This window comes from Mytilus edulis, chromosome 3 (assembly GCF_963676685.1).
Source record: "Mytilus edulis chromosome 3, xbMytEdul2.2, whole genome shotgun sequence".
In the NCBI taxonomy this organism is placed as follows: domain Eukaryota; kingdom Metazoa; phylum Mollusca; class Bivalvia; order Mytilida; family Mytilidae; genus Mytilus; species Mytilus edulis.
The window spans coordinates 78,792,761-78,817,746 of record NC_092346.1 but is presented as its reverse complement, the minus strand read 5'-3'; the positions used below and the strand labels follow the sequence as shown (position 1 = coordinate 78,817,746).

The following is a 24,986-nucleotide window of genomic DNA, read 5'->3' as shown; positions in this document are numbered from 1 at the left end:
TTAGCCAATAAGTGATGGATTTCTCTCAGAAAAAAAAAATTCAGTGAATAAATTACACAGAAAACAAAAGGTATTGTATAATTTATTCAATGGGACAATAGAACAGACAAAAGTAAAAATACCTTGACCAAGATCAGCTAGATTACACCGTGTAAAAATTTCTTTTGTTCGCAATATTTACAGATGCTGATTGCACAGATTTATTTAGTCAAAATAAAGACTTTACTTGAATATTTTTCGAGATTTTTCAAGATCTTGTTTATATCCATCTGAAGCTCATCTATATCTACATTGAATATAGATGAGCTTCAGATGGATATAAAAAAAAAGATCTTGTTATTTCTTAATCATTTATCTTTCAGACATAAACATGATTATGCAACCACTTTGTGTAGTGTAGATCAATAGAAATAGACAATGAATTAACCTATCATTTCTCTCTCTCTGTATATATATATATATATATATATTCCAGCCCCGGCGCCGGGGAGGAAGTTACGAATCAAATCTACTTGATTTTCTAGGCACTTATATATATACAACTCGTCTAAACATCAACCCAACAATGTTAGATCTGTAAATTTGCTTTCGCAAATTTTTGGTTCTTCCCTCGCCGGGATTCGAACCTATGCTACTGTGATATCGTGACACCAAATCGCCTGCACTGCAGCCGTCCCGCTAGACCACACGACCACCTGGGCTCTCAAAAAAAAAGCTTTCGCTGGACGTGTGTTACCTTTCCTCGTCAGTTTTAATCTAGCGGCTATATATATTTTTTAATCACAGAAAACTTACGAAAACATATATATATACACGTGTGTGTTCAATTATGAGGTCAATTTTTTTGTATTGAGATGTATATTGAAAGGTGTGTATACTTGACGGGTGTCACATGTGGAGCAGGATCTGCTTACACTTCCGCAGCACCTGCGATCACCCCCAGCTTTTGGTGGTGTTCGTGTTGTTTAGTCTTTAGTTTTTATGTGGTGTCTAATGTACCATTATTTGTCTGTCTTTTTATCTTTAGACATGGCGCTGTCAGTTTATTTTCGATTTATGAGTTTGACTATCCCTCTGGTATCTTTCGTCCCTCTTTTATGCAAGACTGAAGATGATGAGTAATTTGGTCATTATGATTGGCATTTAAGGAGGTGGGACAATCTCTATAATTGTTTGGTGGATCGATCGTAGCAGTTAACGAGCATACTGGTATTGTATCATCACTCTTACCGTACAAATCTTGGTCCAATAGTGTCTACTTTCTTATCTCACATTTAGAAAATGAACACGGAATTCTTTGAAGTTTTTTAAGTTGGCATATTGGACAGGTCTCCATGCATCTGAGTCATAATACTTCTTTATTAGATCAACTAGAACACACCCGTGATATCTCGGGTCCGTGACTGAATTAAAGTATATAACTATGAGTTGAACCCGTCGACCTGGAACTTCTCAATTATTGGTAATATAAATTATTTGAAAAACAAAAGGTCCTGGAAGGGAGTATTTTTTTATCAACAGCATTGTCCTATATTAGTTATAAATAAAGTTGAATCCTTTGATTAGCTGTTTTACGTCATGCCCGCTAACAAATTGAAAACTGCTTATACGCCTTATTTTAAGTCCAGAATTTTAGTATTCGTATTGTCATCTTATAAAGTCTTACTGATTATATACTACAATAGGGAACAATTTGTCAATGATTGAATAGTACTGCAACCCTGTAATTATGACCCGTGTTTTTAGCAAAATTCGAAATATACCGTTTGGTGGTGCGCCTGTCAGATGCGGAACGTATATAGATAATGTAATAGGTAACGGGTGAATATACTATTGGTATCGGTATCGGATTCGACCCGGAACTCGTTAATTATTGCCACTATTAATTATGCGGAAAACAAAAGGGTATGGGGTGGTGTAATTTTAATCAACACCATTATCCTATATTGGCTATATATAAAATTGAATTCTTTGATTTGTCGTTTTTACCCGATGACGGCTGACAAATTGGACCTCGTTATTTTAGTATTATAGATGTTGACTAAAAGGTCCAAACAAGATGAGTAGGCAAGCTCTTACAACTAAGTTTTCTGTGATTAAAAAATATATCAACATTCAGTTTTAGCAGCAATCTACCTCACGTAAAAGAGTCTCAATTTACTTTGAACTTTATCCTTCAAAGGATAAACAACTACTCTTGCTCTAATGTTTTTTGGTTCTATACCATTCCCCTGGAAATTCAATACTCTTTTTTTTTATTACGGCTGGCAGTTGAATATCTACTTTATCTGAAATAAGTAGATTTTCTGTCCCTGAATGGTATCTTGCTCTTGTTCCGTGTTGTTTGAATACAGAAAATAGATCTTCTTGTTTTACCTCTGGATCGTAACATATGCCTACATGGGAGAACCCTACATTGATGAAAAGAACAAGATCATCTGTTTATATCAACATTCACTTTCATTTTAGTAATTTGAGCTGTTCACTGTTTTTCTAACATCTCTTTATTCTGGTTCTATAATTTCGTGTTCTTTTTATTTGTCCTTGTACATTTTAATAAATAATCTTTACTGTTTAGTCCATTTTTTGGTAATATACTTTTGGCGTGCCTAGGTACTTATACACAACGCCATTGTATTATTAAGCTATAGTCAATTTTGTATTCATGTCTTTCTCTATCATTTTGCGTATGTACTTTGTCTATAGAGTATAGAGATGTATTGACCTATATGGCGTCCATTTTTACCAAACGGAGTCGATGAAAACAAGTCACTATACATCTAGACTACTTTCGAATCCGTTCACTCTTCCGTCACAATGCTTATGTTATTACATCACAGTAAGCACCGATTGTTCGATGACTTCATTTATGCAGATTGGACTTTGATCAGCTAGTGTATATCACTCATTAAAAGAAATTCGAGATTGATGTATTCAGAATTGAACTGCTTATTGTGTGGTATACATGTGAAGGGTTTCTTAAGTGGTTAGCAATATCCTTTAACTCTACTTTCCGCTATATAGTTTATGTTCTCTCACTTAATAATTCAAAATTTGGTGACTATGTTTAACGCATCTATCCCATCGAATTACAGATAAAGGATACAACAGATATAGTTAAGTCTTCCTCATATCTTGACTTACATCTAGAAATTGATAATAAGGGTCGGTTGAAAACAAAACTTTACGACAAAAGAGTTGATTTCAGCTGTTAAAATTACTTGAATTAATAGATCATGTGTAAACAAGAAAACGTATCATTTTTACATTCATTACCATATAAAACATGGGTGTGCCTATTTATTCAATACAAACAAGGTAAGTCAAAATGCCTCCTAAAGTAACATACTAGATGTACAGGCAGTGCCGACAAAATAAAAAGCTAAATATGTCCATATGTACTAATATTCTTTCATTTTATAATCACTTTGTTCAATAAAAATTTGTCTATACAGTTGTATAAATTTGTTCAAATAAGTAAACAAAAGAGGTTTTATCTCAGAGATATGTCTCGCCTTTTTTGCAATTTTGATGATGTAAATGATGATGATGTAAATGTTGAAAATAAAATAGCAATACTTTAACATGTAAGATATGCAAATATTCAAAGTCGATGAATCAGGTCAAATAATCTCCGTGTAAATGAGATGAGCCAATGATTATGCAACTGCATACCAAATATCATTGACCTGCAACTTGTGGTTCACCATAATAAAATTAACGGTACCAATTTTCTTGCACCAGATGCGCATTTCGACAATACTTGTCTCTTCAGTGATGCTCGTGGCCAAAATATTTGAAATCCAAAGCTTATATAAAAACAAGAGTGCACACGCTGAAATGTCTCGCCTTCTATACTAATCATTGATATTATGTTGATAGTCCTAAGTATAAAGCTAAGCTTTAATACAACTGCCACATAAACTTAACATTAACCAAGATAACTAAACAAAGACCTATGAACCTTGAAAATGAGGTCAAGGTCAGATGAACCATGCCAGGCAGACATGTACAGCTAACAATGCTTCTATACAACATATATAGTTGACCTATTACTTATAGTTTAAGAAAAATAGACCAAAACACAGAAACTTAACACTGTGCAATGAACCGTGAAAATGAGGTCAAGGTCAAATAAAACCTGCGCGACTGACATAAAGATCATAAAATATTTCCATACACCAAATATAGATGACCTACGGCATATAGTATTAGATAAAAAGACCAAAACTCAAAAACTTAACTTTGACCACCGAACCATGAAAATGAGGTCAAGGTCACATGACATCTGCCCGCTAGATAGGTACACCTTACAATCATTCCATACAACAAATATAGTAGACCTATTGCATATAGTATGAGAAAAACAGACCAAAACACAAAAATTTAACTATAACCACTGAACCATGAAAATGAGGTCAAGGTCAGATGACACCTGCCAGTTGGACATGTACACCTTACAGTCCTTCCATACACTGAATATACTAGCCCTATTGCTTGTAGTATCTGAGATATGGACTTGACCACCAAAACTTAACCTTGTTCACTGATCCATGAAATAAGGTCGAGGTCAAGTGAAAACTGTCTGACAGACATGAGGACCTTTCAAGGTACGCACATATCAAATATAGTTATCCTATTACTTATAATACGAGAGAATTCAACATTACAAAAAATCTTAACTTTTTTTCAAGTGGTCACTGAACCATGAAAATGAGGTCAAGGACATTGGACATGTGACTGACGGAAACTTCGTAACATGAGGTATCTATATACAAAGTATGAAGCATCCAGGTCTTCCACCTTCTAAAATATAAAGCTTTTAAGAAGTTAGCTAACACCGCCGCCGCCGTAGCCGCCGCCGGATCACTATACCTATGTCGAGCTTTCTGCAACAAAAGTTGCAGGCTCGACAACTAGACCTAATCACAAACTAATACATTGTTGACGCCACCGCCGATGCTGGAAACAGCATACCTATGTCTCGCTTTTTGAAATTCAAAGAAAATTATTTCAAAAGCAATTATAATATAAACAGTTCTGATTTTTGAAGCTATGACTGTTTTTAAATTTAGTTTTTCTTTAAAAGAGGGACGAAAGATACCAAAGGGGCAGTCAAACTCATAAATCTAAAACAAACTGACAACGCCATGGCTAAAAATGAAAAAAGACAAACAAACAACAGCACACACGACACAACATAGAAAACTAAAGAATAAACAACACGAACCCCAACATAGTTAAGATATTTTAGATTTAATTCCAATGCATAAGACAGATAGATTTTACACATAATTTCAACTACGTATTTTGGTATTATTTCATTGCAACAAATGGATGTTAAAATATTTTTTTTATTTTTTGTTATAAATTCTTATTTACACTTTGACTGCTAAAGGTTTTTAAAATTATCTATCTGAAATATTGTTAACTACTGGTATATCATGTTGACGGTGCACATTTTTAAAGGATTTTTCAAAAAGCAAATATCTTTACAATCTTACCATTCCGGAGAACATGAGATCACACCCTTTTTGTTATGTTGTGTTTTGTGTAAACAGTAAAATAACAAAATTACAAAACTCCAGGGAAAATTCAAAACAGAAAGTCCTTATCAAATGGCAAAATCAAAAGCTCAAACAGATCAAACGAATGGATAACAACTGTCATATTCCTGACTTGGTACAGGCATTTTCTTTTATCAAGGAGCTTTATTAATTAATCCAAACAAACAGCATACAGTTTTGAGTAAACTGATCAAAAGAAACTTGAGTTAGTATGCAATATGTGTAAACATACCTTATATCTTCAGTCATTCCTAATGTTCTGTTAAAATGTTAGAATTTGAGCTATTATACCACACATTGGCATACAGGTGGTTCGACGAATAGATGTACAGATGGATCGACGGATAAATGTACAAATGGAAAGACAGACTACAGTTTATCATATGTCATGGTAAACAATAGAACAGAGTTAACTTACAAAAGGATAACACCCAATTTAGGCCAGTTAGGTGTTGGGCTTAGAAGTTATTTCTAAATACTATGTTGGACAATGATAAAATCTTAGAATTGGACAAAGCAAATTTGAGCTTTTATACAACACATTGGCATACATATGGACAATGGATAGATGAACAAATTGAAAAACAGGCTACAATATGTCATGGTAAAAATAGAATAGAAAGTTAACTTACAAAAAAGTTACACCTTAGTCAGGCCATTTAGATGTGGTGCTAAGAAGTTATTTCTACATATTACAATTATGAAATTCCTTTATGCATATCCTGAGGTAGTGTTCTACAACTGTGTAAGTTTGGTCAATGTGCCTCTAACTGTCATAAAGGAGTTTACATGTTTACCACACATTGCAATATTTCTAAAGTAAGTAAATTCTATTATCTTCCCATAAATAGAAAAACAAAGGATATGGGAGGTATCCATCCACAAAACAGAAAATCAGTACATGCACAGAAAGAACACACAAAAGGAAAAGCAACAGCTAATGTATTGCAGTTCATCATCTGAAACATTAGCATGTTGGACTGGGATTTTATCACTTCGTGCATATTGTCAGGTTCTACAACTATGTAAAGCTTCATTAAAATCTATATCTCTAGGAAGAGCTTTGCTTACAAAGCATATCAAAATACATCTATCTCTCTATTAGGAGCTTTGCTTAGAAGGAACATCAATATATGTCCCTCTCTCTAGAAGGAGCTTTGCTTACATTGCACATCGAAATCTCTCTATCTCTCTAGAAGGAGCTTTGCTTACATTGCACATCAAAATCTCTCTATCTTTCTAGGAGGAGCTTTGCTTACAAGGCACATCAAAATCTCTCAATCTTTCTAGGAGGAGCTTTGCTTACAAGGAACATCAAAATCTCTCAATCTTTCTAGGAGGAGCTTTGCTTACAAGGAACATCAAAATCAATTTATCTCTCTCTAGGAGGAGCTTTGCTTACAAGGAACATCAAAATCAATTTATCTCTCTCTAGGAGGAGCTTTGCTTACAAGGCACATCAAAATCTATTTATATCTCTATCTAGGAGGAGCTTTGCTTACAAGGCACATCAAAATCTATTTATATCTCTATCTAGGAGCTTTGCTTACAAGGCACATCAAAATCTATTTATATCTCTATCTAGGAGGAGCTTTGCTTACAAGGAACATCAAAATCTATTTATATCTCTATCTAGGAGGAGCTTTGCTTACAAGGAACATCAAAATCTATTTATATCTCTATCTAGGAGGAGCTTTGCTTACAAGGAACATCAAAATCTATTTATATCTCTATCTAGGAGGAGCTTTGCTTACAAGGAACATCAAAATCTATTTATATCTCTATCTAGGAGGAGCTTTGCTTGCAAGGAACATCAAAATCTATTTATATCTCTATCTAGGAGGAGCTTTGCTTACAAGGCACATCAAAATCTATTTATATCTCTATCTAGGAGGAGCTTTGCTTACAAGGAACATCAAAATCTATTTATATCTCTATCTAGGAGGAGCTTTGCTTACAAGGAACATCAAAATCTATTTATATCTCTATCTAGGAGGAGCTTTGCTTACAAGGAACATCAAAATCTATTTACATCTCTATCTAGGAGGAGCTTTGCTTATAAGGCACATTGACAGGTGGACAGGGTGGTTCCTAGAAAAAACCTTAAAACTGTTATAGCATTTGGTGGAAGGGGTTAACAAAAAAATGGAAACAGGTACCAGGTCCTTTTAAGTCACAAATTGCTGATGACTAAATGAAATAATAAGCACAAAACTTAGAAAATTATTTAATAAATACTTTATTAAGATGTGAATTATTTTATATAAATTATCAACTGTATAATTATAGTTCAAATTTTACAAATTCAGTCACAACCAAATGTTAGTTACTGTCATGATAACAATTGTATAAAATAAAAATTTATAGATATGTACTTTTGTCACAAATATATATATAACTATATATATATCACCCTTCAATGTTAGAAATATAATGGCTATGTATAATGTCATATGATTTAAAATATCACTATTATGTATTTTGATATGTCTGTAAACAATTAATATCACATGAATTTCATACACTGTAAAACACAAAACAAGATGAAGGGAACTTGAAAGAATCAATTACAAGTCTGCAATGAACTTCAACTATTCCTTTTGTACAGAAAACCAATGATTTTTTTTCTAGATTATATAAGACTTTAGTAAAAGCCAGTTTCTACTTAGCATCAATGTCATTTTTCCAGAATTTTTTAACAAATCAGTTGTAGCAATGCTACACAGCTACTTTTGCATAGGTACTATTTCTGTACCAAAAATCTGTAGTACTGGAAATCTACTTTTAATATTCAGTACTTTTTTGTTACTTAAGAATCATGTAATATTTAGGTACTCGTACTTTACAGTACTTGATTTGTACTTGAAATTAAAAACTACAAATTTGTGGTTGTACGGTCATATTTTCAGCATTTTGAAAGTTTGTCTATTTCAAATCTCTTAAAGTTATGATGTTTAACATGGAATACTGTGATCATTTTTGGTATCATTTTTGTATCAATATTCTAAGTACAAATCAAGTACTGGAAAATACAAGTATCTAAATATTACAATAATTCTAAAGTAAAGAAATAGTACTAAATATTAGAAGTAAATTTCCAGTACTACAGATTTTCAGTACAGAAATAGTACCTATGCAAAAGTAGCTGTGTACACAACTGTTCAGAAAATAATATGATAGCAAATAACAACTTTTGCAATATTACAAAACAGAATCTTATAAGTAAATATTAAATATATATCGCACTGCAAGATATGGATAAAATCATGTCCTACCTGGATTTCATTATATTAATTAGGCAATTGAATACATATATTTTTAAAACATGATACAGGTTTCTTGGAATGTTTGCTAAAACTTAAACATGTTCTTCTTTTAAAGACCAATCATAGCTTTTCTAAAAGCTCAATAATCTTCTAAAGATATGTTTTGACAAATTTAAATGATTGCATATAGTAAACACTAAACAAAAAAATATAGAACAAAAACAAACAGCAAGTAAACAAAACATAAACATAATACAAAATAACAAATCTTGAGCTAAGGAGACACACTTGTACTTTATGTAAGTCATGAGGTCATGCTTTTATTGTTAGATATAATATGTTGATGGTATCTTCATATGTTAAACACTTTGGTAAGTTAAAAACTGTAGCAGTGTGAAGAGACCATAAACTGCCTTTATATATGACATCACACTCCAATGTTATGCTTGCCTAGTCAGTACAATTTATCTATCTTAACTCAAATATCTCTCTTCCCCACAAAAAGAAAAGAGGGAAATACTTGGAACTGGAATGTTCTGTCAACATGTGCTGAAATTGTATATGGATGATTCAATCATATACCTAATCAATATATTTAAAACTAACATTTTAAATCACAGGTATATATAGGGGAAACCACGGAAAGGAATGCAATGAAATACGTCTTGATGAATATATTATCAAAACACAATGTTTACATATGTTTTTGTGTGACTGAAGTGTGTATATCTGGTCAAGGCAATCATACAATTTAAACTACTTTTGTAATTCATTTAACACAGTCTAATGACTACTACAATTTAGACAATTTTTCCTGCTTATAAAATAATATATATGTTTAAATGAATGAAATAGGGGGGAAAGTTCAATGGTTCATTTTAAACTTTTCAACTTCAAAACCAAAAAGATAGTTTGCAAGTTTACTAATATGCATGTTTGTAGTCAAAACAGCACTGTTTTTCATGATACAAGAATTCTACAATTCTACATCTGTTGTCCATATCACATCTACTCTGGCCATTTTAACTTTTTTAAAGAAAAATTAAGTTGTAAAATTTATTTTACATTGAAAAAATTAATCATCACAGCCCATTACAGAAACTTGTCCTGTTCAAAAACCCTGTCATTCTCAGAGACAGTCTTTATTTCTCTCTTGATTTGATCTATTGAAGTTCACTTCTTTATTGTCTTTTGACGATTCATATTTGTCAACATTAAACTAATGTACGAGGTCAACAGATCATCCATCTTATAACCCTGAAATAATAAAAATAAATATAGTGAGGTACATAATGGTGCAATTATTCAACATTAAATTAATGTATGAGGTCAACAGATCATCCATCTTATAACCCTAAAATAATAAAAAGAAATATAGCATTGTACATTTATGGTGTAAGTTCTCCATCAAAATTGTTTGTTAATTTAAAGTTCATAAATCTTTCTTTACTTTTCTATAAATAAATATGTGTTTTTTTCTCTTGAAGAATATAGTATGACAGTAGAATATGTACAGCAATTATATTCCTCATACTAGGTTACCCATAGTGTTTTTGTTACTCTTAAACTTACCAATAATGTTTCACATGAATGTGACCTATCCAATTACTTTTTTTATAAATAGGATGTGGTATGAGTGTTTGTATACAAATTGTTAACTTCTATGTCATTTGATCTCTAGTGGAGAGTTGTTGCATCAGTAATCATACAACATCTTCTTGTTCTTATATTTATCAACAGATTTTATTCTTAGATGAGCAACCAGGTGGGTGCCACATATAGAGCAAGTGTTTACCCTTCCAGTTCTTTGTGGTTTTTTTGTTGCTCAGTCTTTAGTTTACTATGCTGTGTTGTGTGTATTGTTGCTTATCTATTGGTCTTTTCCTTTTTTGCAACAACCATTGACAGTATATTTTCCTTTCTTGATTACTTCCCCTTACTATACAGTGACTTTCCCTACAACTTACCAATGATGTTTCACACAACAATTTACTTCCTCGTACTAAGTTACCAATAGTTGTATGGAAATAAGTATTACCACTACTCCAGTTTGATATCTTTGTAAAGGGATGTGTGGCTAGGATATCCTGGAAAAAGGAAGACAGTTTATAGATTAATTTGCAAGAAGATCAGATATTATGCTTTGTTTTATATTTCATAAGCAGTTGTGTCTACATTTTAATATCCTAGATAATTTTAGTTTTCTTTTCTATTGAAATATAACTTTATAGTCAGGATTTGCAATTTCATGTAATCTTTGAGGTTAATATAAAAGTAAGAAGATCTATTTAAAATAGTAAACAAATTAGTAAACTTTTGTGAATCATTTAATGACATAATAAATATTCAGCGATTGCTTATAAATTGTATTATGTGAAACTCAATGGAATTTAGTCAATAAAATATACCACTGTTTAAAAATAAAAGCTTTTTGCCATTTTCCTGTTATTGTGGGTAAAAATGGATTTTTTACCAGTGTTTAAAAAATAAAAAGCTTTTTGCCATTTTCTTGTCAGTTGTTGTCAAAATGGATTTTTTAAATACCCAAACTAGTAAAGAATGAAACAGGATTTTCTTATTTTTAATTGCACACAGTAGATATAACACATTACTGGTGAGACAGTCAGAGACAATAAATAAATCCCATACCTTTGATTTAGGATCAATTAGATTCATTCCATTTTTGTTAATTGCAATTAATAAAATCTCTGGATACTGAGGCTCTGTCTGTTGCTGTAAGATAAAAATATAAAACTTTCTTATAATCACATACTGAAAATGCATTTTACTTAATATTAAATTTTGAATCATATATTTTTTTCCCTTCCAATTGTCACCAACAGATTTAATTGGTCATTCTCAAATATCTGATAATGATAACCACTGATTGTTCTGTCAAAGTCACAATCTCTATGTCATTTCATACAAATGAACTGCTGGACATCATGAGCAACATTATTATAAAACCACAGCAAATACCCCATCGGCACTATCATTTTCTATGTTCAGTGAACTGTGAAAATTGGGTATTAACTCTAATTTGGCATTAAAATTAGAAAGATCATATCATAGGGAACATGTGTACTAAGTTTCAAGTTGATTGGACGTCCAACTTCATCAAAAACTACCTCAACCAAAAACTTTAACCTGAAGTGGGACAGACAGATGGACAAACCGACACACAGACTAGAAACATAATGTCCATAAATGGGGCATAAAAACTTTTAATCTGAAGCTGGACAGACAGATGGATTAATGAAGGAACAGACAGACAAATGGACACACAGACTAGAAAACATAATGCCCATAAATGGGGCATAAAAACCACAGCCTGCTAACCTTTCCAAAGCACCAGAAATTATTGTTCAATCTTAATTTTTCAGAGCGATTTTCCATCTTCTTCCACATGGTCATGTCTTGTCTATTTTTCTAATATTGTTTTAATGATTTTTTTCTTCTTTTCATTTAGCATACCATATTCATGTGCCATGAAAATGTAAGTGCAAATTCAATATACAGTCAAACCTGATTAAACCGGACCCTGAATAAACCGGTTTCCTGGCCATTCCGGCCGAAAATGAAAGTCCCATTTTTTCCCCTTCAAAGTGTTTGTTAAAATACCCTTTGTAAACCGGACCCTGTGTATTCCGAATTCCGGTCTAATTATGCAGTCCCAATACTCTTAATTACATTAATTATGACCTGTCAAAACCGGTTTGTCCAATTAATTTAAAAATCGATATGCAATCAAAACATATCTATTTATATAATATGGCTTTTCAGGATAATCAATTAGTCAGGTGTTAAACTGTGAACTGACAATCGTACAGGAGTGAGCTGTATGATTTATTAAAACATTATAAACGTGTCAATTAAACGAAAAGACACATCGAATATATCTCTGATTGAACTTATGTTGTAACATGGATGATCAAATTTAAAAAATCGCGGAGTAAGAAATTTAAATTGTGATTTCGAAATCCTGGGTTCCTTGTTGTGAACCCCTAAACACATGACCTTGATAATGAAAAACACCCGGATGGCAACAATTAATTGATATTGTACACTGTACGACAACGTTTCGATAGGGATGACATTATGTTTGATAATATTCTGGCTTTTTAATCGGCCATGGAATTCAAACGTTTCAAATTAACGATCATGGAAGAAAATCGAAATTCTCGTCTCACAATCCAAACAACGCGAGTATTATGATGCAAATGCAAACAATGAAAAACGAAGTGAAAGTATTCTAATTTATTAGATATAATTTACAATCTGACAGAGAGAACGTTTACATGCAAAATATCGGACTTCACAAGTCATTAACTTCCGGTCAAAACGGAAACCTGAATAAACCGGCTCACTGTCCAAACCGGCCCTTTTTCAAAATCCCGTAGCCGGCCGGTTTATACAGGTTTTACTGTACACTTGTTCAAGAGTTATTTAAAAAAAGTACGTATTTCTCATATGAATTTTTTTAGCTTTAAGTTCAACAATATGTAAGTAAGTACTTATGCCATATAAGAGAAAATGATATAATGTATAATATCTGAAATTGTCAATTGACATATCTTACCTTGACTTCAAAGAATGCAGAACCGAATGTTGGCCATTTGTAAATCACCTTTAAGAATTCAATCTTGGCATCTTCAGGAGACATTCCACCATTTTTGTTAAAATGGGTTATTATGCCCTGAAAATTAAATTCAAGAAATTTTATCACTGAACACTAACGGCACTATTTTGATCATTGGACAAACAAGAGTTATCTGACCATAAGGCATGATTTTTCTTCTTTTTTTTTCATTTGTAAATTGTATTTACTTAAAAAAAATTTCAAACATATCTTTCAAAGATTACTATGGCAAAAAAAACTATTAAATAGAAAAACAGTGTCTATTGTTTGTGTCTTGTAGAGCATATAAACACTGCAATTGTTTACAGCTAATCATTTCTATCTAATATCAAGTCTTGTCAACTGCTTTTATTCGTCAGATATCAACTTATGGTGGTTTTTTTTATTGTCACATTTATTTTTCAGATTTCAAAGTTCAGAATTAGTAATGGACCAAACAACAATCAATCAATCAATGTTGAGACCCGTCTGACAATACAAATTATAATACCAATTTACCAATAAAGGAAAATTATGTCTTACCCGTTTCCAGTCATCTGGTGATTGTTTCTTTACTAAATCACTGGGAACTAACTCTCGTAATAATCGCCTAAAACAAATCACATTTATAAATAAAATTTGATATCGATATCTATATGCATATCAAAAATCTCATCCGAAATTAAAAGATAATTAAAATATGTGATATCAATTTCCTTATTCAAATACTGGTATCTTAAAAAACTTAACTAAAACAAACTATCTAAAAATCAGGCAAAGTGAACTGTAAAATATTGGTCAAAGTCTCCTTTTTTTCTTGGAAGATGTTATTTAATATATGCATGTAAGTAATAAAGATATAATACACAATCAGTGTCACTCAACCATGAATTATTCGTCATATGGCACATGGCTCGTTTTTGTTAGATACATTTGCACACCAAATTGTATGACTGAATGTTTATTAGTCTCTGAGACTTGGCTGTAAACACAGTCACAGACATTAACACAAAGTGTACTCCAAAAGTCCATTAACTAAAATTCTCTATCTAAAAACCAGCCAATGTTTCACAGAAAAGCTGATGACAAAAAATGTTGTTTATACAAGTTTTTGCGACTTATGATCTCTTTAAGTTGTAGGATTTTCTGTGAAACAAGGGCATGTTTTTAAAGCTCTACTACTTACGGTATGTTTGCCAAACCAGCCTTGTTATCACCAAACTTGACCCTGTATATCAAAGCAGCTAGTATTGATGCCTCCTCTTCACTACATTTATGATATCCTCTCAAAAGTTTGGGTAATTCCTAAAAACAATATTATCAAATGTCATTTCCATAAAATATAGAAAATAAATGAATTCCAACGCTTTATGTACATGTATGAATATGTGTTATGTAAAACACAAGATTTAATAATTACTATAAATCTTGGTGGCAACGAAACAGCATTTATTGTCCAGCCAGTAACTTTTTGTCTTGGAAGCAAGAAATAGGGATCCTATATTCCATCATCATTAAACATCAGTAACTATGTCAAACCTTCATGAAAAATTTTATAAAATTTGATTACAAGCATTTTTTTATCCAAAGACAGTCAGGGTTACATTGTACTATGTAACGGTAAAATAAAAAAATATTGGATGGCTTTTTAGTATGTTTTTTTTTATATCAACAGCAGTGATGTATATTACCTGATGATAATGGAAGATGATATCAGCTTGTCTGTCTTTACCAGGAACGGTGTTAGTCCATAACTTCTTCATGAAGAATACTTGATATGTAAAAGATGGTGGCTGCCCTGCATATGCAAATTTATATAAAAATTAATTGATTTTAAATCATGTTAGACGATTTTTGTTTTTATCAAGAAAGTATGCTAAATTCATTATTTACATCTTTGTTCTATGTTGGATAGTTGTTTCATTAGGTCTCATACCCCTTTTTTATATAAATTTATACATAAATAAGTTGTTCAAACAAAAATAAAACATTTATTGCAATTGTATATGTTTGACATGGTTCTAAAAAAAAATTATTATTATATAAAAACCATCAAATAAACTGAAATTTTGTGGTATTTGGGATTTTCTAATAGTTCTTCAACAATTAAATTGACTACATATGCTAGATTATGTCAAAGAAAATCAGTTTTTTATGCAACAAAATTAAACCTAAAATTTGTAGCAATTGTTCTTACCATCTCTAGATGGTCTGGCTTTTCTGATCCAATCTGTCAAGTGTCTGACAAAGTCAAAGAAGAAATCTCCTTCAGGAACACTTATCACTGGAAAAAAGTATTATTCTATACATGTTTATTATCTTCAATCAATATGGAATTTTAAAAGTACATACATTGAAATCAATTGTATACATAGAGTGTTGTAATAATATATGCATTCTATCTATTGTTTAAAAATATTTCCATTTTATGTGTTTATATATATTAACTAGATCTGTCATTTTCAAACATTTTTTATATGTTTATAATTTAATTTTGGATGTAACGCATCTTCTGATTGGCTGACGTTATTTTGTTATCAGCCATAGACACAACGTTTTTTCATGGTTTTCTACTGTTTAAAATGGAATTTAGAATTAATTATAAGAAATGACTGAAATATTTTTCTGTCTATTCGAAATAACATAAAAGATGTGGTGCACACTGTTAAATAACCCGCTACACGCGTTATTCAGTGTGCACCAAATTTGTTATGTTATTTCTTCATAGACAGAAAAAATATTACAGTCATTCCTTAATTAAAAGATTGTTTTTAGTTTCTGATGTAAATATTGACTTTTAGCAGTTTTGTTTATTTTCAAAAAAATGTCTCGTCATATTCTCAACTTCACATTTAAATATTTTTGAAACCCTGCTAATTATAATATGGCAGCTTCTATATTTTGCTTATATATACAATAAGATTTCTCACTAAAATCAATCATTACAAACCTTTATCAGCAATTTTGACAAATAAACTGAATCCCTCAGATGAAGTTAACATTAACTTTGTAGCTATATTGTGACAAAAGTCTTTGGCTCTGGTACTTGATTCTACTTCAAATGCCTAAAAATAGAAAAGTACTTCATTAAATTTTAAATGCTATCCGATTGTTTAACATTCCCGATTCCCTTTAAAACAGCTATTTTCAAGCTTATCTTAAAATCATGAACAAACCTAAAAGGCAAGCAAACAGATTTTTAGCCATAAAAGAATAATTTTATTGATCTTAAACCAAAATACATTACAAGATATAGTAAATTACCTCATCTGTGTCATCAGGGAAATAAACTTTATGTAAGATCTGAGTGGTCTTATGTTGTATGGCTTCAACTTCTACCTGATGTGGTGGGTATTTTCTTGTACCATTCCTGTAAAATAATAAACATATGTTTTACTATGAGAAACACCAATAATCATTTGAATCAACCAATAGAATGGATGCACAATGCCATTAGTAACTAGAGATTTTCTAAAGATCAGAAATGTAGATACTAAGTGGAGATAGATGAACAAAAAAAATAACTGATTGACATTACAATCACATACGTCCCCACATCAATCATATATGTCAATTTTCCAACTCCTATAATAAAATCATTTCATACTTATTTCCATTTATATCAACGGAATGTTATATAATGATTCACATGTGTAACTTTGTACCTATTGTTTTCTTTGCTATTTTGATATGATCATAGAATTTTATTTTTCTCATAAAAAATATTCTATAAAACTCACCTTAATGTCTTTTGAACTCTATGAACACAATCTTGAGCTATTTGATTTTTACTTTTTGATCTGAGAAAGCTGTATAATTCTTTAACTAGATTTGTACTGGGTACAAAGCATCCTGTGGCCAGCCACATCAACTCCCAGCCTCTTCTGTCACTGATTCTGTTAATAGAACATGCAATTCAATCATTCAGGGCAAATAAACGTTATTCAATAAAAAATTATGACAATTTTAATTAAAAAGGGATAATTGTATTTATTGGCAACAGTTTTAGCGGTTTTGGATTTAGGACATATAAACACCCATTTTCATTCTCAATTTTACATCCTATTTACGTATATAACAGATGACCGTAAAATATACAAAAAGTGCACCAAGGAATAATATCATTTAAAACAATTTCTTTGCCAAGTGAAAAATGAAATTTTATTCTATATGAAAATTTCACCATCATTTTATATCTGATGTTAATAATTAAGACAATACACTTACTCATTTCTATTTTCAGTCAACTGCTTCATCAACTGGCAGTAAATTTCATCTCTCAAAATCTCCTATTTCAGAAAGAAAAAAATAAATTTAATATAATGCTTATTCATGAAGGAAACAAGAATTGTATTCATACCAGATCTTACAGTCTAGCATACCACAAAATTTCAATTAATTAGTTTGTGGATTTTAATGTTGTCTGAATAAGACATAATTATCATTTGTACAGAGCCATGACTTTGTATATCTGAATCATATATCATAGACTAGTATTTATTTACAGTGCAGTAGTAAATTTTAAGTGGAACCATAAAAATATAAAATTATCTTCCAGACACATCATTATAGTTGTATAAATGGAAATCTAAATGTAATATTACAGCTTATGTATTGTAGATGTACATTTATAATGAGCTTTGAATTAAAACTTGAATATATATATATATATAATTATGTATCCATGATTGATGATGAACAGTACATAAAAGCATATTTTGTTCTGCGATCTAGCTTTGTGTATACACCATATCACTATGAGACCAAAATAACAATACATTACAAATGGTCCCATTAAATTTTGAAAGGAAACAAGAGGGAGAGGGGGTCTCTTCCTATATCAAGGTATACACAGATATGCAGCTGGTATGGGTCTCTATTTTGGATTGATAAAATATATCATCGAGGTGCAATTTTAAGGAGGATATATAATATAATACTGGGTAGAAATTTACTACGTGTTAATGGACCACAAATATTTATCTTCTGCTAAGATGTCCGTAAAAACTGTGGACTGATCTTTAAGGAAATAAAAGGGGTTACTATCAATTTAAAATGTCACATATGTAATGTTTGTTTTTCTGATAGCTAGGAAATATATGAATGGGTTAGGATTTTCCTATGAAACATATGTCAATTAGGGCTTTTTTACAAAAAATCAATATATTAATAGGGGTGGTTTTTAAACCAAATTTCGATGTGTGTTCTCATATTCCAAATTCATCTGTCAAAACCCCCTGTTCCAGGAAATGTCTGAAACCACAATAAAACTGTGAATATTGTACCACAACATTAAAACATGTTACAGTAACCAAAATAGGGTTAAGGTCTATGCTAGCTATGCTATGAGAAAGTGTTTTAATTCTGTTTAGTAACTCACAGAACTGTGGCCCATAGTTCCCTAAAGTGCAACATGTATATGTATATAAAATAAATATGTTTAAATATGAAATAAAAAGTCAAAAATCCCTTTCAATAAGTTTTAAAACATTGGTACCCTGTAACTATATTAAACACAGGTTAATAATATTTAGATTGAAAGAGTCACCAATGAGAAAAATTGTTCAATTAACATGAAACTGTACACAACTTTCACGATGGTCAGAATTGTGGCAATCAAACATAATGAAAGTCGGAATCAGTATTTTGCACAATTATACAACAAACATGTCTTATATTTATCTGTAAAAGCATGTTAATTTAACCTACACTTCTTAATGGTGGTTCATATATCTGGTCTGTATGTTCATTGGCTACACGTCCACGTTTTGATGGATGATCTCCCATGTATTTCAAAATAGGTACAAATGTTAAGAAAATTAATAAAACTCATTTTTTAGATTAAGTTAGCAAAAGACATTTTATGAATTAAACTTTGTGATTAATTTATCTGTGTAGATGAACCATGAATATTATGGCTTGTCTGAAGCCCCTTAAGCAAACATTTATATATATTGAAAAAATGACACATTTCAGTAAACATAATAATTTCAAAGACCTCTCGAGTCAAAATTGTTCGAGCAATATCTTTAATCATGACAAATTTATAGCATTGATCCTTCAGTTCAATATGACTTCAATCATGACAAATTTATAGCATTGATCCTTCAGTTCCATAGGATTTATAGCATTGATCCTTCAGTTCAATATGATTTTTTAAAAGGATATCTAAGTAACACATGCATGCTTCTTGACACAAGTCATCCTTGCCGAGTAACTTTTTAAGTAGAGGTTGTTTTAATGGTTCTTTGCTGTATCTCCATAAATCGTCTGGCCTCTTCCGTCTTGCTGTTGATAATGTCTTTGATAATGTTCTCTTCGGTGGTGGCCTAGAAAAGAAGAATAATGAAAATAAATGTCCATGAAGATAAAGTCATAGAGATATACAAGATATGTAACTCAACAAATAAATGTTTATCAAATGAAATTGTAATGCAATTGGCACAAAACAGTATTCTCAAAATTTTATATCTTAAGACAGGTAAACTGCTGTAGTTATTTCTCAATCTAAATAAATGAGATGATATAACATTGGTATTCAAAAGAAACTAGGTATTCTAATCAATATATTTGAACAGTCATTTATCAAACCATACTATTGTTCAAGAAATACTGCAGATTATTTTATTGTTCAAAATGGATGCTTTAAAAGCATATCTAAAGCATTCATGTTATTACAAACAAACAAATTATGAATCAACATTTTTTCATTTTCATTTTATTTTGGGCTACATCTGTAGATTGCAGATTTAAAAACAAAATGCTTTTTATTGGTAAAATTTAACAATATAAGGACTGTGTATCACAAAACAAACATGAACAAATAAATCATTATCATTTTAACAACAACAGTTTGATGTAATCAGATGTCAAGTCAAAAATAATATAACCAAACAGTGCTTCTATTCAATAGTTGACAGCTCTGTAATAGAACACTGCAGTAATATTAATGACAAAATAATATTTAACATTAGTACCTGAAATGATCATATGAGTATTCCTCTAAGGTGTAAGGTTTTTCTCCTTGGTCTACTGGAGTGTCTTGGGTGTTAGACGCCAACATTTTTTCAGCTTGGTCACCAGATTGCATAAATAAATTCTAAAAATTGAAAAACAATATGGGAGTTAATATTTTTGTGCTGTTAAACATGTTTTAGAGTTATTTGGTAAATATTAACCATTAATGCTTAATTTTTTAACATATACATAATGTTGGTTTTTTTTTTTCTGTTCACTTGTCTACTTTTAAATGTTAATGTAGATAAAATGTATGGACTTATCATATGAGGAAAAATTACAGGACTTGACTGCATATATAATTCATATAGAATTAAATCATTTACAACATGCAATCATTTACTCTTAAAAATAGCCATTAAAAAAAGATATTATGGCATACTTTTGATTAATAAAGTATTTAAGCTTCATCCATGTTCTATAGTAGAGATTTAATATAAATCCCCCTCCCTTATTGAGGAGGGTTAACAGGAATAATTTAAGATGATCTAATATAGATAAACCACTGATTTTTTTTAAATAATTCAGTGAATTGGTAAACATGAAGTTATAAAATATAATGCTGCAGTTATAAGATTTTACTTACAAGGATTTCCATGGGTGGTTTTGTAATAGTTGGAAGCACATAAACACATTCAGCAGGGAAATCCCCTTTCTGTGATGTTCTGATACACTCTCCTACACACCATCCCGAGTTCATCACAGACTCACCACTTTGTTGGTTCAATACAATTAAATCTCCCTTGTTAAAGGTCAAGAAAGAACCACCATCACCTGAAATACAATATCAATGAACTGTATTAAAACATGTACATTGAAGAACTAATGAGAAATTAATCATTGTCAAACTATTTTAAAACAATTTGAAAGAAGGCACCAATTATTTTTCATTTTCAGTTTATAAACATCTTCGATTTTATTTGGAATTTTAGCCAAAAACTCTCTTTGTTTTTTTGGATTTTTTTTAAAGCAAAAGCGCTTGAAGACTTATTCCTGAACAAATTCCCAGTGATGGTGTTTGTTGTACGTTTGAGGGATAGCATAGATGAGGTAATTAAATAAAACTATAAGCAAAACTATATCCATATGAAAAGAAATTAAAAAAACATCTGTCTTCCTTAAATTTGTAATAACATGAAGTCAAAATTTGAAAGATGATCGAACTTTTTTAGTGTTATGATCAAAAGTCATTGTCAAAGTATATATTAGGTATAGGTTGCTGTGCTATGAATTATTGCAAATATGTACAGTATACAAGTATTGAAATTCCTGTTGATAAATCTATTCTTGTTTATATATTCTTCTTCACCATCGTTTTAAATTGATCATAAGCCTATATATTTATTATGAGGACAAGTCTTTTATCATAACCCTACATTTTATATTATTATTACGAGTCCAAGCCTAACTCCTTTAACTTGCATCCTATTTATTATCAATAGACATAAAGATGAGGTCTTATGTGCAGTGGCAGTATCATAAAGTATCATTTATTTCATTCATGAAGCACATCAAGAATGTTTATCTACTTAAAAACTACATGAAAAATAGAAAATGTAAATAATATGACTACAGTATTTAATTTTCACAATACATATATCACAGTGTTATTGTGGTTATGAGCAAACAGAAATCTTCTTTTAAGAGTTTTAATCTAAATATTCCCATATATACATATTTGACTATTACAAAATTCCTCAATCTAAATAGAATTTCTACAATAAAATGTCTACATGGTAAATATAAATTAGAATTTTATAAATTTTCTAAACAAAGTAGGGGAAATAGAAATCATGTCTTGAACAATGAAACACGTTTTTTTCTTTTATCTTAAAATATGGCAATGTCTTAAACTATGAAGTAATAGTAATCCTTTATATTCGTCTATTATTTTCAGAAACATTTTTAGATCAATGCTTGGATTAAAGATATTTTATATAATATTGTAACTGTTTTTCCTTACTTAAAATCAAATGTATACAAAAATCCATTACTCATACATGTTAATACATTTATTATTTACTAAAAGATAAGTTAAAGATACCAATAGAACAATTAAAATCATAAGTCGGAAATAAACTGACAACAGCATGGCAAAAAAGAAAACTTTAAATTGTTTTACAATGGGCATAAGACATTCATTTAATAAGACATGGTCAGTTTGTCCTAGATCTATCTGTGTACCAAATTATTAGTCTGTTCTTCAATTCGTTTTGTAGAAACTGGCTGTTGATGAAGACGTGAACATAGATTACAGTCTTAAAGTCCCACTCAACTTTGTTAATACTAACAATACACAACACTCAAACACAAATATTTAATGTCTACTTTTGTTAATTAAATACAACAGTGTTAAAATTCTACACAAAAAACTAAATATGTGTGCAAGAACAGGATAGTATAATTCTGTCCAAATAATTGTACATTGTGTCACTCTACATATATATTATCTTACCATTTTTCAAATCTTTAGCAGTATCTTAAAATTAAAACCTTACATTGTTACTATCATAAAAACTGTTATCAAAGAAACAAAACTTTAATAATAAAACCATTTTCACCCAACTAAAGAACCTAATAAAAGATTTCCTAATATAAGTTGTAAAATGTTTCCACAATACCATTTGCACATTAACAAAGTATGATTGTGTAAAATTATAATGCCACGATTTCGTTTTTGTTCTACAATTGATTGGTGTTTAATGCTTCTTTCAACACTATAGAGCTATTTCATGGCGGTAATTTTTTATTGGTTGACGAAGCCTAGTGCCTTTAGAGAGAACCACCAACCTTTGGTGGTAAAACTAACAATCCTAGTCAATTAAGATAGGAATCAAGGGCACCTGCCACATAGGAGATTTGGTTGAGGAAGCCTAGTGCCTTTAGAGAGAACCATCAACCTTTGGTGGTAACACTGACAATCCTAGTCAATTAAGATAGGAATCAAGGGCACCTGCCACATAGGAGATTTGAAGTGTTGACAGTTTATTGGTTGAGGAAGCCTAGTGCCTTTAGAGAGAACCGCCAACCTTTGGTGGTAACACTGACAATCCTAGTCAATTAAGATAGGAATCAAGGGCACCTGCCACATAGGAGATTTGAAGTGTTGACAGGCTAGTGATACAGTAGATCTACTACTTAGACCACTCGGCCACTGAGGACCCTTTTCTAAGATGAATACTGTAACTTATCAGTGTAATTATACAATACATTGTAAATTGATTTAAATAGAATTGTTATTACCTGGTGGAACATAATCTTGCAATGCTATCACATATTTGGAACGTTTCTTCAGACCCTCTAGAAAGGTAACCACTAAATCTCTGATGTCCTCAGCATTAGGGGAGGTAAATGTGTATTCATCAGATTTAACTGTAGCTAATGTAAAGCTCTGCCCATGCATTTTTCCAGTTCTGCAAGATTAAAATTAACATTAGAATTTAAAAAAAATATACATAAACTTTCTGTTCAAAGAATATTGTTCACATTATAACAAGGGTTAAGAATATTTCTCTAACAACTTTATTTAACTTGAATACCAGTCAAATTTAAGTTCCCCCTGTGTGACCAAAGGGTTAAGTAGAATGTGGATACAACAACTTAGCCTTTCTAAAAACATATCTGTTCATGTATACTTGTTTCATGTGTGAAATGCTAGCTTGCCTTTCTATATTGGTGCAATTGTAATAAATAAATTTTTTAAGTTATATTAATAGTAATTGTCATGTTTACAAGTTGTCAATTATAATGTGAATTCACTACAATGATATATTTTCTCCAAGAATAACATATATTTTATCAAGGCAAAAAACATGTATGTCTGTATAAGGTTTAAATCATTAAAAAAAATAAGGAAGGTAGGTCAACATTTTCGTTTATCTTAATTTTTTTGAGACATTAATAACAGTCATGTTGCCGTCTTGTAATGGTCCAAGTGTTCCATGGGGCGAGTTTATCGTATTTACAACTACCTGTACTCATGACTTACCTGCTACTGGAAACAGCAGTGATTTCAGGAAAAGACAACTCAAGTAAAACTTGTTCCTGGTCATCCACAACATATACACCAGTCCAATTCACAGCAATAATAACATCATTCTTTGGCAAGCTAGGGCCAGCAAATTTATAGGCTTCATAAAAGCGTGAAAACAATAATGGCCACTTGTATTTTGCATAGCTTACAATGTCTTCCTTCACTTTGTTTGGTTTAATCCTTTCATTAGAGAAATAATTGGTTTTAAGTTTTTGAGTAACCAGATTTATGTACTGATTCATAGCATTAGCTTTACTGAGTGATGAGTCTGGGATGTATGAGGCTAACAGGTTAGATAATCTGTCCATGTTAACTCCACTACCATGTTCTATGTAGTACTGCTGAGCAGCAATCATGGCTAAATCATCATCCTACAATAATCAAATACATATTTACTTACACATTGTAACAATGGTATATATTTGATTTTAGTTTATTGTTTTGTCATAAATCTGGTCATTAGTTTTTCATTTGAAATGTTTCAC

At 30.9% G+C, this 24,986-nt stretch overlaps 2 protein-coding genes across 16 annotated transcripts in view; both read right to left on the bottom strand.

Annotated features, from left to right (window-relative positions):
- The window catches only part of LOC139517536 (arylacetamide deacetylase-like), a 572,982-nt gene that overhangs the window by 31,898 nt on the left and 516,098 nt on the right, over nt 1-24,986 (bottom strand). The window lies entirely within an intron of this gene.
- Nucleotides 7,791-24,986, bottom strand: part of LOC139517527 (myosin-VIIa-like) — a 55,613-nt gene continuing 38,417 nt past the window's right edge. For 7 of the 15 annotated variants that reach the window (XM_071308700.1, XM_071308699.1, XM_071308701.1 and 4 more), the window contains 20 exons: nt 24,457-24,872; nt 23,712-23,881; nt 22,924-22,947; nt 21,055-21,242; nt 20,429-20,550; nt 19,620-19,780; nt 19,161-19,252; nt 18,832-18,852; nt 17,679-17,740; nt 17,192-17,347; nt 16,716-16,821; nt 16,402-16,516; nt 15,649-15,735; nt 15,143-15,249; nt 14,638-14,756; nt 13,995-14,061; nt 13,413-13,529; nt 11,483-11,566; nt 10,801-10,920; nt 7,791-10,090 (listed from right to left, as the gene is read on the bottom strand). In XM_071308700.1, coding sequence (XP_071164801.1) covers nt 10,007-10,090; nt 10,801-10,920; nt 11,483-11,566; nt 13,413-13,529; nt 13,995-14,061; nt 14,638-14,756; nt 15,143-15,249; nt 15,649-15,735; nt 16,402-16,516; nt 16,716-16,821; nt 17,192-17,347; nt 17,679-17,740; nt 18,832-18,852; nt 19,161-19,252; nt 19,620-19,780; nt 20,429-20,550; nt 21,055-21,242; nt 22,924-22,947; nt 23,712-23,881; nt 24,457-24,872 — 2,418 coding nt within the window. In that variant the 3' untranslated portion in view covers nt 7,791-10,006. The remainder of the gene's footprint in view (nt 10,091-10,800; nt 10,921-11,482; nt 11,567-13,412; nt 13,530-13,994; nt 14,062-14,637; nt 14,757-15,142; nt 15,250-15,648; nt 15,736-16,401; nt 16,517-16,715; nt 16,822-17,191; nt 17,348-17,678; nt 17,741-18,831; nt 18,853-19,160; nt 19,253-19,619; nt 19,781-20,428; nt 20,551-21,054; nt 21,243-22,923; nt 22,948-23,711; nt 23,882-24,456; nt 24,873-24,986) is intronic. The other 8 variants (XM_071308706.1, XM_071308705.1, XM_071308697.1 and 5 more) reach the window with 3 other exon arrangements.